The 16,056-nt window shown below is 33.0% G+C and overlaps 1 protein-coding gene across 8 annotated transcripts in view; it reads right to left on the reverse strand.

Annotated features, from left to right (window-relative positions):
* The window catches only part of LOC133766490 (sodium channel protein type 1 subunit alpha), a 77,810-nt gene that overhangs the window by 10,442 nt on the left and 51,312 nt on the right, over positions 1-16,056 (reverse strand). For 7 of the 8 annotated variants that reach the window (XM_062200195.1, XM_062200179.1, XM_062200210.1 and 4 more), the window contains exons 17-21: positions 15,244-15,364; positions 12,741-12,895; positions 11,095-11,268; positions 8,676-8,798; positions 1,722-2,003 (exon numbers count right to left, since the gene is read on the reverse strand). In XM_062200195.1, coding sequence (XP_062056179.1) covers positions 1,722-2,003; positions 8,676-8,798; positions 11,095-11,268; positions 12,741-12,895; positions 15,244-15,364 — 855 coding nt within the window. The remainder of the gene's footprint in view (positions 1-1,721; positions 2,004-8,675; positions 8,799-11,094; positions 11,269-12,740; positions 12,896-15,243; positions 15,365-16,056) is intronic. The other variant, XM_062200199.1, reaches the window with a different exon arrangement.

A 16,056-nucleotide genomic window follows, 5' to 3' on the forward strand; every position in this document is an offset into this window, starting at 1 on the left:
ATGTGTGAAAACAAAGTAATGGGTGCTGGCACTGTGGTGTAGAGAGTAAAGCTGCCTCCTGCGATGCCTGCATCCCATATGGGCACCCAGTCAAGACTCTGCTGCTCTACTTCTGATCCACCTTCCTGCTAAATGTGCCCATGTGGGAGACCAGGAAGAGGCTCCTGGCTCCTGGCTTTGGACTGGCCAAGCCCAGGCCATTGTGGCCATTTGGGGAGAGAATCAGTGGATAGAAGATTCTCTTTCTCTTCCTCTTCCTCTCCCTCTCTCTCTGTAAAGTCTGCCTTTCAAAGATATAAATAAATCTTCTAAAAAAGGTAATGATTCTTAGCTAGACAATGATACAAGCCCACTATACCCACTTGGTATAGGAACAGAAAAAAGTGACTCAAGGAATCATTTCAATTAACTGTTAATTAATGGAAAGGTGGTAATGTATAAAACCAAATATAAAGCAGTATTTTAGAGGTTTTTTTTTTTTGTTAGCAAACTTTATTGAATGACTGTGTAAGACCATCACTCTACATTATTAGAATCTTCTAGGATTTTTAAGAATAGTTTAAAATGTTCATTTTTACTTGGCTCAGTTTTATAGATGAAGTGATATTCTTTCATGGTATTTACAAGTGTGGTTTAGTTAAGGGTTAGGATAAATGAACAAGGGAATATCATTATGTATCTACTACGATATTTAGGGAGAATTTTCTTGTCAGATATATTCAGAAGAGAAATAAGAATTTCAAAAAAAAGTGAAAAAAATTTGTAATGTAATTGTAATATAGATGCCTTTGAAGCGGCTATAAGAGGACTTTGCTTAGACTCTTGGTTGAACATTTGAAAATATACTTTAGTAAGCAAAAACAGCCTTGCAGAGTCTGTAGAACCAAATGGTTCTACAGCTTTGCTTAAGCTGTTTTCAGAAGCCAAAATAGAGCAGTATTTTTATTATCTTTTCAAACAATCTGAACTCTGTTTTCCTTCCCTGCTTAGGTGAGATGCCACTGTAGTTAAAAATGGCATTGAATAAAAATGTTTAATGGGTGACCACCTTTTGTGTTTTTATATATTATGAATATTTTTTTCCCCTGGAGTCCCAGTCTGAGGGACTCAGTAGTAGAAACATAAATGTTTAGGATAAAATAGTCTTAAGTAATGGAGTTGAAAGGTCACTGAAAGACAACTGCTTGTGTTTCATTTCTGTGTCCAGGTGCTCCCAGATGGTATTTCCGTTTCACTACAAGGATCTAGTCTTAAAACAAACAAATATCATTTTCTAATCTTATGTTTAAATGCTATAAATAATCAGCAATTACTTCCTACCACTAGTTACAGCCCAAACAAATGTTTTTAAGTGTGTGTGTTTTGGGGGAATGATTACATCAATGAAACAAGATTTTTAGTTACAATAGAAAATATAATGGCAGTTATTGATTTACTACTCAGCTTGTTCATATGGGAAGAGAAATAGTGAACAAAAGGAAAATGATGGCAAAAAAAAAAATGGTCTTCGGAAAGAACTAAATACCTGGCTACTACTGACTATATCTACACGTGTAATGAAAGTTCCACCCATCTGCGTTCATAAACTTGTAAAACTAAATGGAAATTAGGGGGAAAAAAGAACTAGAAACTTTCTTCTTAGTAACCCAAATAGGAGTATGCCATTATTTTGTTATTATTTCAAACTGTAAACAATTTCAGAGAAAAAGGTATGCACTTACAACTTGCAGCAAAGAGAGATACCCAAATCCTACATTATCAAAGTTTACTTTCACATTTTTCCATCGAGCGGTCTCATTTCTTTCTATTAGTTTTAGGCAATCAGAATGATTATTCACTTCGGTGATTTCAAACATGTCACCAGTTGTGGTGTTAATACAGTGGTAGAATTTGCCAGCAAACAAATTTACGCCCATGATGCTGAAAATTAGCCAGAATATAAGACAAACCAGAAGCACATTCATGATGGATGGAATTGCTCCTAAAAGGGCATTCACAACCACCTAATACACAAATGGAAAAAAAGAAAAGTCAGAATTCTTATTGGTTAAAAAGAAAAGACATTCTCCTACTAATATTAAGTATTTCTGTTTTATTTTTGTATCAAAATTATTAACTCTAAAAAGAAAAGTAAAAAAAAAATCCCAAAAATGAAATCCATTCTTTCTTAAGTAATACACTCAGGGAAACATAAATAGGCAATATGATAAAGAAGTGGGAAAAGAAAATTAAGAAAAATGGGAAGGAAAAGTACTGAAAGTTCGAAGGAATAGCAAAACCAGAGGAACTTGCTGCTAGATGAAGTCAGATAATATATTGTTTCTTAGAAAAAAGTAGGTAATCCTATACAGAAGATTAACTCATTTGAAAAAGGCAATTTATTAAAAAATTAAAACATTGGGGCATGATTTTATTTGACCAACATTTAAAAAATAAATTAAAAATTCATAAGTATAACTAGAAAATATTATTGAATATCTAATATCATTTTGTCCTTAATAATTCATGCATTGCTATGACTAATAATTTTTGCATAAGAAGCAAGACAATTTAGCAGTATGTATTTCATTAGATCATCACATCGTTTATTTCAAGCTCCAGTCATATCAGTTGTTTCATTTACTGAGTTTAATTAAATAAACTTATCTTAAATGAAACATGATAGAAATCAGCTTCTTGGGAAAATAAGAAAAGGAGGGATGCCACATATATTTTCACAATCTGATGTGGTTACATCAAGTTCTGTACTAACTTACAGCTACTTCTTTTTTTCCCTGTGGAAGCATACTTCTTTCACCCCCACATATTTATTTATGGGCTACAAATTAAATCTGAATTTTCATATTTGGCAACACAGTAGGGATGACTATCCTTGCTTTCTCCTGTATAATTCCCATGAAAGCTGCACATTAGAAGCCAGGATGGAAAATAAAACATGACCTAAAATGCATGTTTTAGACATGGTAGATGATGCCTCAGAATTGAATACTAATAGCTAAATTTAATCCTACCCATGCACCTCTATTCTTGTCAATCAGATTCAAAGTAAGCATTAAAGTATTTTCTGTTTGCCTGTGGATGCCACTGTATTTTTAAAACAAAGTTTTTCACTGCTTATCTGAACCAAGAATTGCATGTGCCAATTCCTTACACTTCTGAGCCCTGTTTAAAATCTGTAAAGAGCTCTACATCCTCTGGGAATACAAGAGTGTGATAAGTAGGCCAAAGGAAATAGAAAAACCATTCATGACAAAGGTTGGGGAATGAACATGAAAGAATTCATTCAGGCTGATTTACCCAAGCAGCACCAGGTGATGAGGCCTGCTCAGTTTACCATGCTGATGCGTAGTATCTTATTTGGATGTCTGAGTTAACAAAATTGACTGAATAAAACCCTTAGTTTACACTTCATTTTAAATTTATGCTAAAAATAGATTTCTTTCAGATTTGAAACTCAAAAACTGAAATCAAGTTCTTAGTTATTTCCCTCCTTTTCTGAATATTTGGTCCACCACCCAGATTAAAATGCTCTTCCATTATGGATACACAAAGTACATATTAAATGCATATTTTTAACTTTAACACCCATTTAAAGTAGAAGTAGAACACTGGATTACTTATGCTTGATTCTTAAATTCCTTTATCAGTCTGTAGGTCTCACACATTTTTCTTCAAAATCCTTCTCACCTTAGTTGCTTCTCTTCTATTCTCACGGTTGCCATCCTAGTTTTGCTCCCTGCTACTTCATACCTGCATAATTGTCAGACTCTCCTAACTTTTGCCTTCCTTTAGTCCATCTGAGATAAATTAAATCTTTCCTAAGTTCAGTGTTAAAATTATTTAATAGTGCCCCAGTGGTTATCAAAGATTTTTCCTTACCTTGATATTTATATCACTCCACAATCTACATTTCTAGTTTTAACTTCTCTGGCCATCTGGACTTCAGCTACTCCAAGTCATACTCAGGAATTACCATATGAAATACAATTGCCAGAGAACTGACGCACCATTTGCTTTGAAATTCCTTGACCCTGTCTCTTCTGAAGTACCCTCAAAGACATTAGTTCAAATAGCACTTTCATGGAACCTACCATCACCCTCCCAATTAAGCCTCCTAAATACAGATGAGAATTTTCTGCTTTGAATTAAAGAATCAGAATTATGGTGCTTGATAGAACTGTAGAGATAATTTAGTATTGTGTCCTCATTTGTCAAATGAGAAAAATGAAATTAAAACAAGTTCAGAAAGCAGACTAGAAGTAGCATCTAATGCCCTCTTGTCTACCTCATTAGTTTTCCCTGGAGTTGCTCCCACTTATCTGTACTTTCAAGGCTGTGTACTAGAATATATATTCCTAAAATCCTGATGGATTACATAATTTTTTTTAAATTTAAGATGCTAAAATATATTTGTAGATCTTACAAGGCCTTGAATGTCTTGAGCACAGGAATATGAGATAGTTTTGAGCATAGGAATATAGAAGAAGTTGATTGGATGAAGAATAATGACTTAAAGTTTACTTAGCATTTATTGGAAAAAAAATGGCATAATACTGGGGAATTTGGTTTACCAAGATGCATTAATTTTAAAGATGTCATTAAATTAGATGTTAAGGATAATAGAAAGAACTTTTTTTTTTCCCCAGGAGCCCTGAGCCATTCCTTGATTCAGCAAAGAGGGAGGTGCAATAACTCTGTATCTTGGGATCTGTATTAATTGGTTCCCATGTAGGGCAGGCAGTTGGCAGAGCTGGTTTGAATAAATTGGAAACAGCAGATTGAGGTTTCAGGATGCATACAAGAAGATACATAAGAAAGGAATTATCTTAATGAATTGATACTAGAGATTGTTTTGCTTATGTTTTTCAAAACATCAAATAGAATTTCTCTATTGTAGCACAATCAGTTCTTGTAAAAACTCTTTCTGTCTCTTGATCATTATCTGCACTTTTAAATTAGGTCAATACTAAATGAGGAATTCATTTAATTCAATTAATTATGAAATTACATATTGTTGGGAATTTTCATACATGTAAAAATGTACTCTTGTTTGAATGAATTGTCTTTGGATTTGAAGTCAGTACTATCTGTGTATTTGAATTCTTTCCTAACGAAAATACAGAAAAACTATATGAATAAAAATCAAATGATGCAAAGTTGAAATTATACATGTTTGAATATAGAAAAGAGTAATGGGATTTTTTTTTTTAAAAAAAGATGGCTCAATTTCTGTTAGGTTTAGTGAAGGCAATTATTTTTGAAAGATACATATCAATTATTCAAGTATTCCGCTTTTCCTATCTCTCAAAATAAAAGCTCTCCTTTTTTGTACAATACTACAAGCCTTTAAGAGAAAAGAGCATGTAGATTCTTTTTTTTTTTTTTTTTTTTTTTTTTTTTTTTTTGTACCTTCTCTATGATATCTTATAAGATCCTAGGAATGTAGTTGGGAGTGACATTCTAAAATGTGAGTTCATACATTTAACTTTATCTTAATACTCATGGCAAGATGTTTTTGTTTTATTTCTGGGTGGGTGTTCTAGTCTGCATAATTTAAATAAGTAGAATATTTTATATTAACTCTTTTTCCATTTAAAACACAAATTATGTGTGCTTGACTCTTTCTTAATATATTTTTGCTTTGTTATACTTTGAAAATAATGCCCATGAACTTACACTTAGTAAAAATGAGAATGGTCATACAGTGAATCCCAGTCTTATAAAAATCTACAACATTCTATCCTAGCATCTCTTATACATATCAACAATCAACTGACAGTTTCTAGCTGGCAATTTTCAGGACCTAGGCCAAAGTCCTAAATGGCAAGGGTTGTATGCTTAAAATATGTCATCATTTTAATGAATTAACCTTTCTTCACACAATCATCCTACACCCAGTTCCACCACCCTCATCAATCAAATAATCTCCCCAGGATTGGATAACTCAGTGTACACATAGCTAAATCATATTCAGTGACATTTAACAAAGATTTCAGTCATTGGTGTTAAAATCCACAAAGGATAATGCACAATGTCTTTTTTTTTTTTCTGAAAAGAAATTTAAGACAAATGAAAATAGGGGATTAGATTGTAAATACTATATGGTCCCTACTGTGGTGCAATAGTACCCTTCCCAATCCCTCCCTCATCCCACTACACATAAGTCACAGTGCAAGGATTAAAGGTAGCAAAAGGGGTAATACAGTACCCATAATAAAGGGCTGAGGGGGAGGAACCAGCGCTCCACCCCATCCAAGTTGGAGCAAGATTATCCTATATAAAATAGAAATATATAGTTTGTTATTAGTTAGAAATCTGTTATGACAGAACATTTGGTGTTACTTTTTGTATATGATGCTCTCTGTCTGTTTCCCTATCAAGACTTGAGTTCTTTTGAAAAAGAATGTATTTAAGATTTCCTAGACTAGGAAATTAAAAAAATACAAATTTAAATACAAATTTTATTTTACCCTAGACATTCATGACACCAATTCACTCATTTAAATTTTACAAGTTGAAAAATTTGGACTGGAAATTTGAAATACAATAAATGTTTAAAAGCTGTCAGCCAGAAATGTGCATAAAACATGCAAAACACAAAGTGCAACGTGATGATATTTATTTATACTTCTAACTTCTTATCAAGCACTGAACAACATGCTTTAGTCAATAATGTTGCATAAAAGCACATGCTTTGGAAAAGTAACAAAACAAAATAAAATGAGTGCCTAATTTATGCTTTGACACAGCAATTGCAATTTTATGCTGCTAGGGAAAAAAATTAAATGAGAGTTTCTGAATCTATTCCAATCTTCTCAATCATAATCATCATTATTTTCTCCAACTTAACTATCATTCATGATTATATTTTTATAAGAAAAATTCAAATTTACAAACAAAAAAGATAGCAATAAGTCATATGGTGATTTTGACTCTACAATGCCAAACAGGTGTTGAAAAGAACAGTGATTTTTGCTGTCTCCATATTGTCATTATGATATAAGGATCCCCATTCATAATTAAATGACCAATCTTATCACGTCAGCATTTATAAGGAGTTTATGTTTTTAAAACTTCAAATTTCAAAAACTGAATTCTTCCTATAACATAAAAATCACTATTGATAAATAATTATAGATAAAATTATTTCTGTAAATATCAAAATTAGGCCAATAAATCCAACTTGATTTTGGAAATAAGTGTGTACTATGTGGAAATATCTGAGCATTTGACTCATGGATCTCATAAACTTCCAAAAAGTCACATTCAAAATATTTGAAGCAGCTACAAATGTTTAGCATTGTTCAAATTTCAGTAGACTTTAAAGATGTATTATTTTGATTCAAGCAACAAATTTTCAAACAGAATGTATGAAAATGATGTTTTTCTCTGGAGCTGAAACTGCCCCTCTGAAACAAAGGAAAGTGTGACAAATTAATTGGAAAATAAACTTAATTTTTACATACCCTGGGGAGAATTTCTGATAACATCTTAGTGAAAATGTGAGGATCTCTGTGAGAAATAAAAGATACTATTTTTATTATATTGTGTTGAGTTGTTTCTAATGAGGAAAAAGTTTCCACATAGATTAGGGAAATTGAAGACATGTCTCAAGTTCTTAAAAAGTAACATTTATAATAAATTTTAATTTAGAAGAGAATGCAAGCTACAGATGAACTATAAAAGGAAGTCTGCAATATATATAGAAGTCTGCAATACCAGTACAGCTTAGTTTCTAAAAACCTTAGGCAACAAAAGAATGTTTTCTGTTGGAATCACACAATTTAATAGCTTTGTTTTGATAAGAGAAATTTTGAAATTTTAAAACATAGCACTTTTTCATACATCTTATGTGAATTAATACTTCATGATTTTTTAAAAAGGCATGAAAAGTAAAGTTAAAAATGACAAAATTTCTAATCTGTTATGAATCATGGGGGAATAGTTGAATGTTTCTTTAAAAGTGGCAACATAAAATTTTGTGTGATGATAATGAATGAGATTTAAGCTAAGGTTAATGTTAATAGTAAAAATATCTTTGTTCATTATGAGAGAATGTTTTGTCTTTATTGTTACAAAAAAAGTGTAGATTTATATATGATCTTTCAGTTAGTGCTACTATTTACAAAAATTATGATAAGTAAAGTTATACATTGAAATTATCTTAAACAAGTGTTTTAAAAGTTTAAAATACATTCAATGTTTAATAACTATAGCTAAATATATTTAAATAATGCAAATTTTGGCATTATACAGACAAAAATTTTGACAATTGTACTTGTTTTTTCCTTTACTCTTACTTAGGCATGTGTGTGATTCATATTCTTTTCAATAAAACTCATAGATAGGACTTCACATAGTACAAGTACATGATACAGAATTTACTTTATTCTTAGTAGATCATTACACAGAGTTTTTAAGGAAACTCCCAAGGTGGATTAGGAAATAAAGTCATTTTAATGAGCACAGCAGATAAATGATATATATCATTTCAAGAGAAGCCTAAGTTCTCTTGCATATCACCTAGAAGTAAATATGCAACAGATAAAAAGATAAAGTAGCAATTTTGCAAGAATTTGCCATTCCTTTTGCATGCATGTCCTTTCCTTTTTCTAAGTTCAATTTAATTTAATTTTGACTATATGTACTATTCTGGGTTCTTTCCTTTTCCTTACCCTCATCCCTTCAAATCGTGATAAGGCTCTTAAGGGTCTCAGAGCTCTTAGCGTCCTGAGAGATTTGATGGCACCAAGTTCTGAGTAACCCAAGGCATTTGCAGTTAAACTGACCAATGAAACCTGCACACAGACAGATAATAGCAATAAATGAAATTGTTGTCTCATTCAATATGTACTTTATGATACAAAAATACAAATTTTCCCTGTAATTATTCAGTAGTTGAATGCTTAAGTATTTTGATTCAACCTCTTAAAAATTTAAGCAGATATTTTTGTTTCATCAATTAAAAGATAGTTGAACAAAACATATTAAAGGCCATGCAACTTATAAATTTCTCTAATAATTTTTTAAATAGAAAAGTGATATAAAATTAATAAAATAAAGGAAAAAACAGGTACAAGAAAACATCATTGGTTTTTCCTCCTTTATTTCATTAAGTTGCTGCCGAATTTAGATTGTTGCCTATGCTTAGTTACAAAATCCAAATATAGTATATTTTTCTGTAGAAAAAAACAGAAGAAATGATTTTGAATGTTTTCATCATAAAGAAATGTTAACTGGGAGATAGGCTTACACTTTTTAGTTAGTACATGATGTATACATATGTGAAAAATCGCATAATATCCCACAAGTATATATAATATTTTAAAATCTTAGGTATATAATTCTCCAAGTATTTACAAAAACTTCATATCCAAGCAGGATTGTAATTTCTTTGGTATAAAAATGGCTAGAATTGGACAATTCCACACATATTGGACATTATTTTTGAAAATTTTCTTTTTTAGACTATTATTCAGGAAATAATTAAAATAGAATATTGAAATAAATATTGGCTGGCGCCATGGCTCACTTGGCTAATCCTCCGCCTGTGGCGTCGGCACCCCGGGTTCTAGTCCTGGTTGGGGCGCTGGGTACTGGTCCTGGTTGCTCCTGTTCCAGTCCAGCTCTCTGCTGTGGCCCGGGAGGGCAGCGGAGGATGGCCCAAGTTCTTGGGTCCCTGCACGCGCATGGGAGACCAGGAGCAAGCACCTATCTCCTGGCTTTGGATCAGTGCAGCGCCGGCCGTGGCGGCCATTAGGGGAGTGAACCAACAGAAGGAAGACCTTTCTCTCTGTCTCTCTCTCACTATCTCTCTCTCTCTGTCTCTCTCTCTTACTATCTAACTCTGCCTGGCAAAAAATTTAAAAAATATAAAAAGAAATTGTATAGCTATAAAATTCTCTATAGAATTATCTTTGTAAGATATATCAGAATATTAAAAACCATTTTGTAATAATAATATAATGATCTACTCTACCTTTCAAATAAATAAATAATACTGAAAAAAAAAAAAGAAAGATGACATTTAGTTTTCAAGTTGACACTTCTGGAAGTCAGCCACTTTGCCTTAAGATAAATGGAGCCATAATCATTGGGTGTCCAAATTCTATGAAAGGCTATTTGGTATAATACCAGCTAGCTATGAATCCCACCTATGTTCTAGGAAAACTATTGTGTCTTTTCCTGTATCCTGAACAACTTACTTCCCATAATAAGTTATAATCAACTTAATCTGCCCTTTATTTATATTAAGTAAGTAATTAGTGTTTTATGCATTTAATATTGTAGAAATAGTATCAACAGTTGACAGAGACATGGACTAAGCAACTTATTTAGTGGTATAAAGCCAATAAATAGTGGGATGGGACACAAACTTGAGTCTGTCTGATTCAGAGATTAAGGAACATAAACAACAACCCCCATGAAGTCCCCTATTCCATCTCTTTGCCTGCAAGCTGCTGATGTGTTCTTTTTCTTAAATAGCCTTTTATTCTAGTTAACCATCTTACAGCCCATCCACGCAATGCTATTTTAAAATAGTACTAAATTGGCCAGCACCGTGCTCACTTGGCTAATCCTCCGCCTGCGGCACCAGCACCCTGGGTTCTAATCCCAGTTGGGGTGCTGGGTACCAGTCCCAGTTGCTCCTCTTCCAGTCCAGCTCTCTGCTGTGGCCCGGGAGGGCAGTTGTGGATGGCCCAAGTGCTTGGGTCCCTGCACCTGCATGGGAGACTGGAAGCACCCAGCTCCTGGCTTCAGATTGGTGCAGCCGGCCACAGCAGCCATTAGGGGAGTGAACCAACAGAAGATCTTTCTCTCTGTCTCTCTCTCACTATCTATAACTCTCTCTCTGTCTCTCTCTCTCACTGTCTAACTCTGCCTAGCAAAAATAAATAAATAAATAAATAAAATAAAATAGTACTAAATTAAACCATGTCTTCCAAAGATTTCATTGTCATTTCATGGATGAGTTTATTGGTTAAGTAGCAGATCTTGTTACCAAAAGAGTAGCCAGATATTCACTATTGTAGAATTAGAATATAATTAAGACAAACTATCTTGACAAAAGATAAAGAGATCAAGGATACCTACATCAACAATTAAGAAATCCAGCCAACACCAGGCATTGGTGAAGTATGTTTGATAGCCATATGCCACCCATTTTAGAAGCATTTCCAGAATGAAAATGTAAGTGAAAACTTTATCAGCATATTCTAACATAGTCTTAATTGTCTTTCGCTGATCAATATATATATCTTCAAACGCCTATAAAGCAAAAAAAAATTTCACATTCCAGTTAACTTTCCACTGATATTATAAGACAGAGAAAAAGGTCAATTCCAATTCTAATTATTTAGTTTTATTTGTTTAGGACACATTTTTTAATATTTTATATTTGTTTCCTCCGCTCCCCAAATCTATTGCTTGATTGTCCCTAAAGTCATAGAATGAATTCATAAAAATACCATTTTAATACACATTTCATGTATTTCATATATATAAATTCAAGTACAAAATTCTTGATGTCATATTCGTTTAGGACATTGTTCATGATGTTATATTTGAATGCACTCACCCTAACTCAAAGTTATATATTATTTTTGTTTCATTTTGGTTTCTTTCTTCTGCTTTTTTTCTTTTTACATAGAAAGGAGGTTGAAGAAATAAATAAAAAAGAAACCTTATGCTATTATAAAGCAGAAACATGATTGATCAGCACATAGCCCAATTTTACTAAATAATTGACTTTATTTCCTTCCTTTTTCTTTCTTCTTTTGACTAATAAGTTATATTTTTCTGTGGAAATACAGTATGACAATGAGGACATTATTTTTTCAGGTAAATCCTAATATGTCCTCTTCTAATATGAACTTCTGTTAATACTATATATATTTCAATGGTGAAATATTATTTCTTCTCTAACAAGAGCATGTGAAGATTTATAGTATCACAGAAATCTGCAGGAAACTACAAGCCTATATTAGAACTAAGAACTGAAGTTGAAGAAACTTTAAGTAATCATAAGATATATTATCTCCATCCCTCTATGAATCTCTGTATCTATCTTATAGCTTAAGTACTCCCTTTGTGTCGTTGCTATTTAATATGTTGTATTTTTATAAATGATTTTTTATATAAATATAAATTGATTCTGATGAAATGAACACCTTCTTATAAAGGGAAACCAGTCTTTAAATGAATCACTTAGGCATGCTGCCCAATATTTATTGTTACCAACATTAATTTTTTTCCTGAGTAGCACAGGAATAGTAAACATAATTGCAAAGAGACAGAGGAGTGATCCCAAAGGACTTATTGACGATCCATAAACAGATAAACATAATAATGCCATTTGGAAACAAATTTCATCAGAATTCAGATACTATATATTCCCATAGGACTTCCATTAGCTACATTGTAGTTCCCGGGATTATTTTCTTATAAAGCTATAAGTAATTGAATATTTGTATTTTTTGTTTATGAATAAGGTACAGGGCCAAAATTTCTGGACTACTTGGTAATTAACAAAAATAGTAATGTATTATAAATTCATATTTGGATAGTGAAAGTGAGTCCAGAAGCACATAGTTATACAGTCTACAGTCTAGAAAATGTAAAGTGGAATAATTAAGCAGGTGTTGGGTATCAATACAATGAAGCAGAACAAATTAATAAGTCAAACATATTACAAGATTCTAAAATTTAATATTATAGAACTTTGCTTAATATTCACTCACCAGAGCACCACTACTAAGGAGAATCATGAACACAATGAAGGTCTCAAACCAGTTATGTTCAACTATTCGGAAACATGTTCTTCTCAGGTTCCACCACTGTTTTCCTCTCCCTTCTTCCACACTTATTTGACAACACTTGAATCTTTGTACACAGCCTGAAAGTATAATATAAAAAGGAGTAGATAAAATAATTCTTCTGCCCTCATGGCATCCCTTGGCATGTCCCTGTTTCACCTCTTTTTGACTATGGTCATCTCCAGCATGCTAGAAAAACTCCAAGCCTGGACTACTCACAGCACATTCATTAGCTGTGTCATTATGAAAATTACTCTACCTCTTTAAATGGTTCCCTAGCTAATATTTGCCTTTTCTGCCTCACAGTATTATTGCCCCTCAAGAGTTAATTAATTACAAATAAAGTAGCTTTGCCTTGTACAGGATTATCCTATCACACTCTGTTGAACTTGCTCTATAAAGGATTTCAAAATGGAAATGAATAATAATAAACAAAAAGCTGTCCTTTTAAAGAGGACTTATAATAAAAACATCCCTAATGTCCAACAATGCTCTGTTTGTTACCATTTAGGTATCAATGGTGTTCTTATAGTGTTCTTAAAGGGTTTATATCATTTTTGAAATTTAGTCTTCTCAATTGTGGTTTATCACAGTTTTGTCATTGACTTTCTCACACTGCTTTCACTTACTCTAACATCAGAATTAAGTGAACAGATATCTCTGCGGCCTTTAACAGCACCATGGAGGATAGCTAAATAAATAAATAAATAGTATAAAATACAAATTTGCCCCCAAGAACTTGACATTATAATTCTCAAGAGTGCGGCGCCGGCACACCGGGTTCTAGTCCCGGTTGGGGCGCCGGATTCTATCCCAGTTGCCCCTCTTCCAGGCCAGCTCTCTGCTATTTCCCGGGAAGGCAGTGGAGGATGGCCCAAGTCCTTGCGCCCTGCACCCGCATGGGAGACCAGGAGAAGCACCTGGATCCTGGCTTCGGATCAGCACAATGCGCCAGCCTCAGTGGCCATTGGAGGGTGAACCAACGGCAAAAAGGAAGACCTTTCTCTCTGTCTCTCTCTCTCACTATCCACTCTGCCTGTCAAAAATAAAAAATAATAATAATAATTCTCAAGAGAAGATGTATTAAAAAAAGAATCCTTTCCCAAGGCAAAAAGGAAAGGTGTCTTGGAAGAAAAATGAGAACAAGTAAGAAATGGAAGCAATGGAAAAAGGAAGGGAGGTAGGAAGGAAGGGACAGATGGAAGGAGGAAGAAAAGAAAAAAACAGAAGGATCTAAGGAAAAAAGAATAAAAAAATTTTTTTCATTTCCAGTATTTTATTTGTGAACTGTAATATGAGAATTGACTGCAAATTTTCTCCCCAAACTGTACTCTATATGTTGTGTGTGTGCATGGGTGCAAATTGTTGAAGTCTATGCTTAGCATGGAGCTGGTCTTCTGTATATAAAGTCAAACTAAAAATGAACCATAATGAAGAAGGAGATGGGCCAGGGAGAGGCACGTGGGATGGGAGCGGGGTGGGGGGAGTAGTGGGAAAGAACCGCTATATTCCTAAAGTTTTATCTATGAAAAAATGCATTAATTAAATAAAAACTAAAAAAAAATTATAAAATAAGAATAACAGAGAGGGAAAAGGAAGATAGTAAAGAAAACTGTAAAAGTATAAAAGTGAAACAATTTTATAAGATAACATGAGATTCATTACCACCTGAATTAAATGGATATATTTCTTACAATTGTCCAGGGGAATAAAAATTTTTTCCATCATGATCAGAGGACAAAGCAGTTTTTAGTCATTTGTATATTTATATTGGGAACAGAGGAAGACTAAAGATGTTTTAGGACTTTTAGGAAAAGAATGCCAAATAGGAAATCTGCAAATATATATTTATCTATCTTCAAAACTCAAAACCCAAGGAAGTCAGAACATGGAAATATTAGTTATGGAATAAAACAAATCTCTTATATCTATTGGCTATATTACATCAGGCTTAACTAAGTATCATTTAGGTACTCAATATCAAAGGCAGTGCTTTTTTCCCATTTCTTCCAACTAGCCTTGGAAAATTATGTTTTCATTTTAAAACATGGTTTAGTACTTGCAATGCCTTTAGTTTCAGTAGTCACAAAGTTACCTTTTAGCGTAAATTCCAAGTATGAGAATTCAGATTATTGTTTACAATTCCAACATATTGCTAAATTCTTTAAAAATGTTTCTTTGAAAAATACTAAGTGTTTCACATTTTGATTATGTTAAAATATCTTTCTGCATGTTCATGATTCTTTCCATGTAATGGGCAAAGATGCAAGCACAACACAAGATTTTGAATTCTTTTTGTCAGTGTTGTAATTTAAATGTATTAATTAATAAGTTTTATTCCATTCTATGTGATACATTTTGAGTGGCCAACAGTTGAAAAGACTGTGCTCTAGAAAAGAAGGAGTAGTACAAGTGTCATTTTTTTTACCTTCGGTAAAACAAGCTTCAGGTTCTAGGGTTTCTTCTGGTTCTACCACAGGCTGTTCTTCTGCAGGTGCGCCGATGTCCACAGTGCTGCCTTCCGACGAGCTACTGCTTTCATTAAGTTTCTGAACATGACACGGACATGACAAATAAATTCCTTTCATGTTGGTAACAGGTGGCGTATCAAAAGTTCCTTATTGTACATTTATCTTGCATTCCTCTTGAGGAAAGTTATATTTTAAGTTTCAAAAAGGAGAGATTCAATGAGAGGAAAAATAAAGTTGTTGCCTGTGTTAACTCTTTCATCATAAAAGTATGAAAGCAGACTACTAGGTCATTAGCCACTTGTCCTGATCTAACCTGTGTACTAGGAATCAGAGAAGGTGGAGGACTAGTAAGGGGTAAGAGAGGAAAAAGAGAGGAGTGAGGAAGGGAGTGGTAGAGGAACAGAATACCTGCCTTAGAAGGATAAACTTTCATTAGGATCTTCTTCATGTTAATGTTTGACTTCAGATAATTCTTTAAGTCTTATTCATGAGCAAATACTACCTATTTCTTTCTGTCATTTTAGAGGTTTAAAATATTTTCATGATTAAGGTGATCACAATTCAGAGTTAGGGTATTCAGAACTATTTATTATAAATGTGTTACTATTTGTCTATTCCATGCACTCTTTGTACAGAAGTTGTTATATGAAGTTACTTCAAAAAGTTCATGGAAAACCAAATTCAAAGTTTAGTTTATATTGATGCAATAATTTTTTGAAATCCATTCATAATTTTTCATAATTCACATTTCTATGAACCTTGAAGACTTT

The sequence above is a fragment of the Lepus europaeus genome, chromosome 1 (assembly GCF_033115175.1).
Source record: "Lepus europaeus isolate LE1 chromosome 1, mLepTim1.pri, whole genome shotgun sequence".
NCBI lineage: Eukaryota > Metazoa > Chordata > Mammalia > Lagomorpha > Leporidae > Lepus > Lepus europaeus.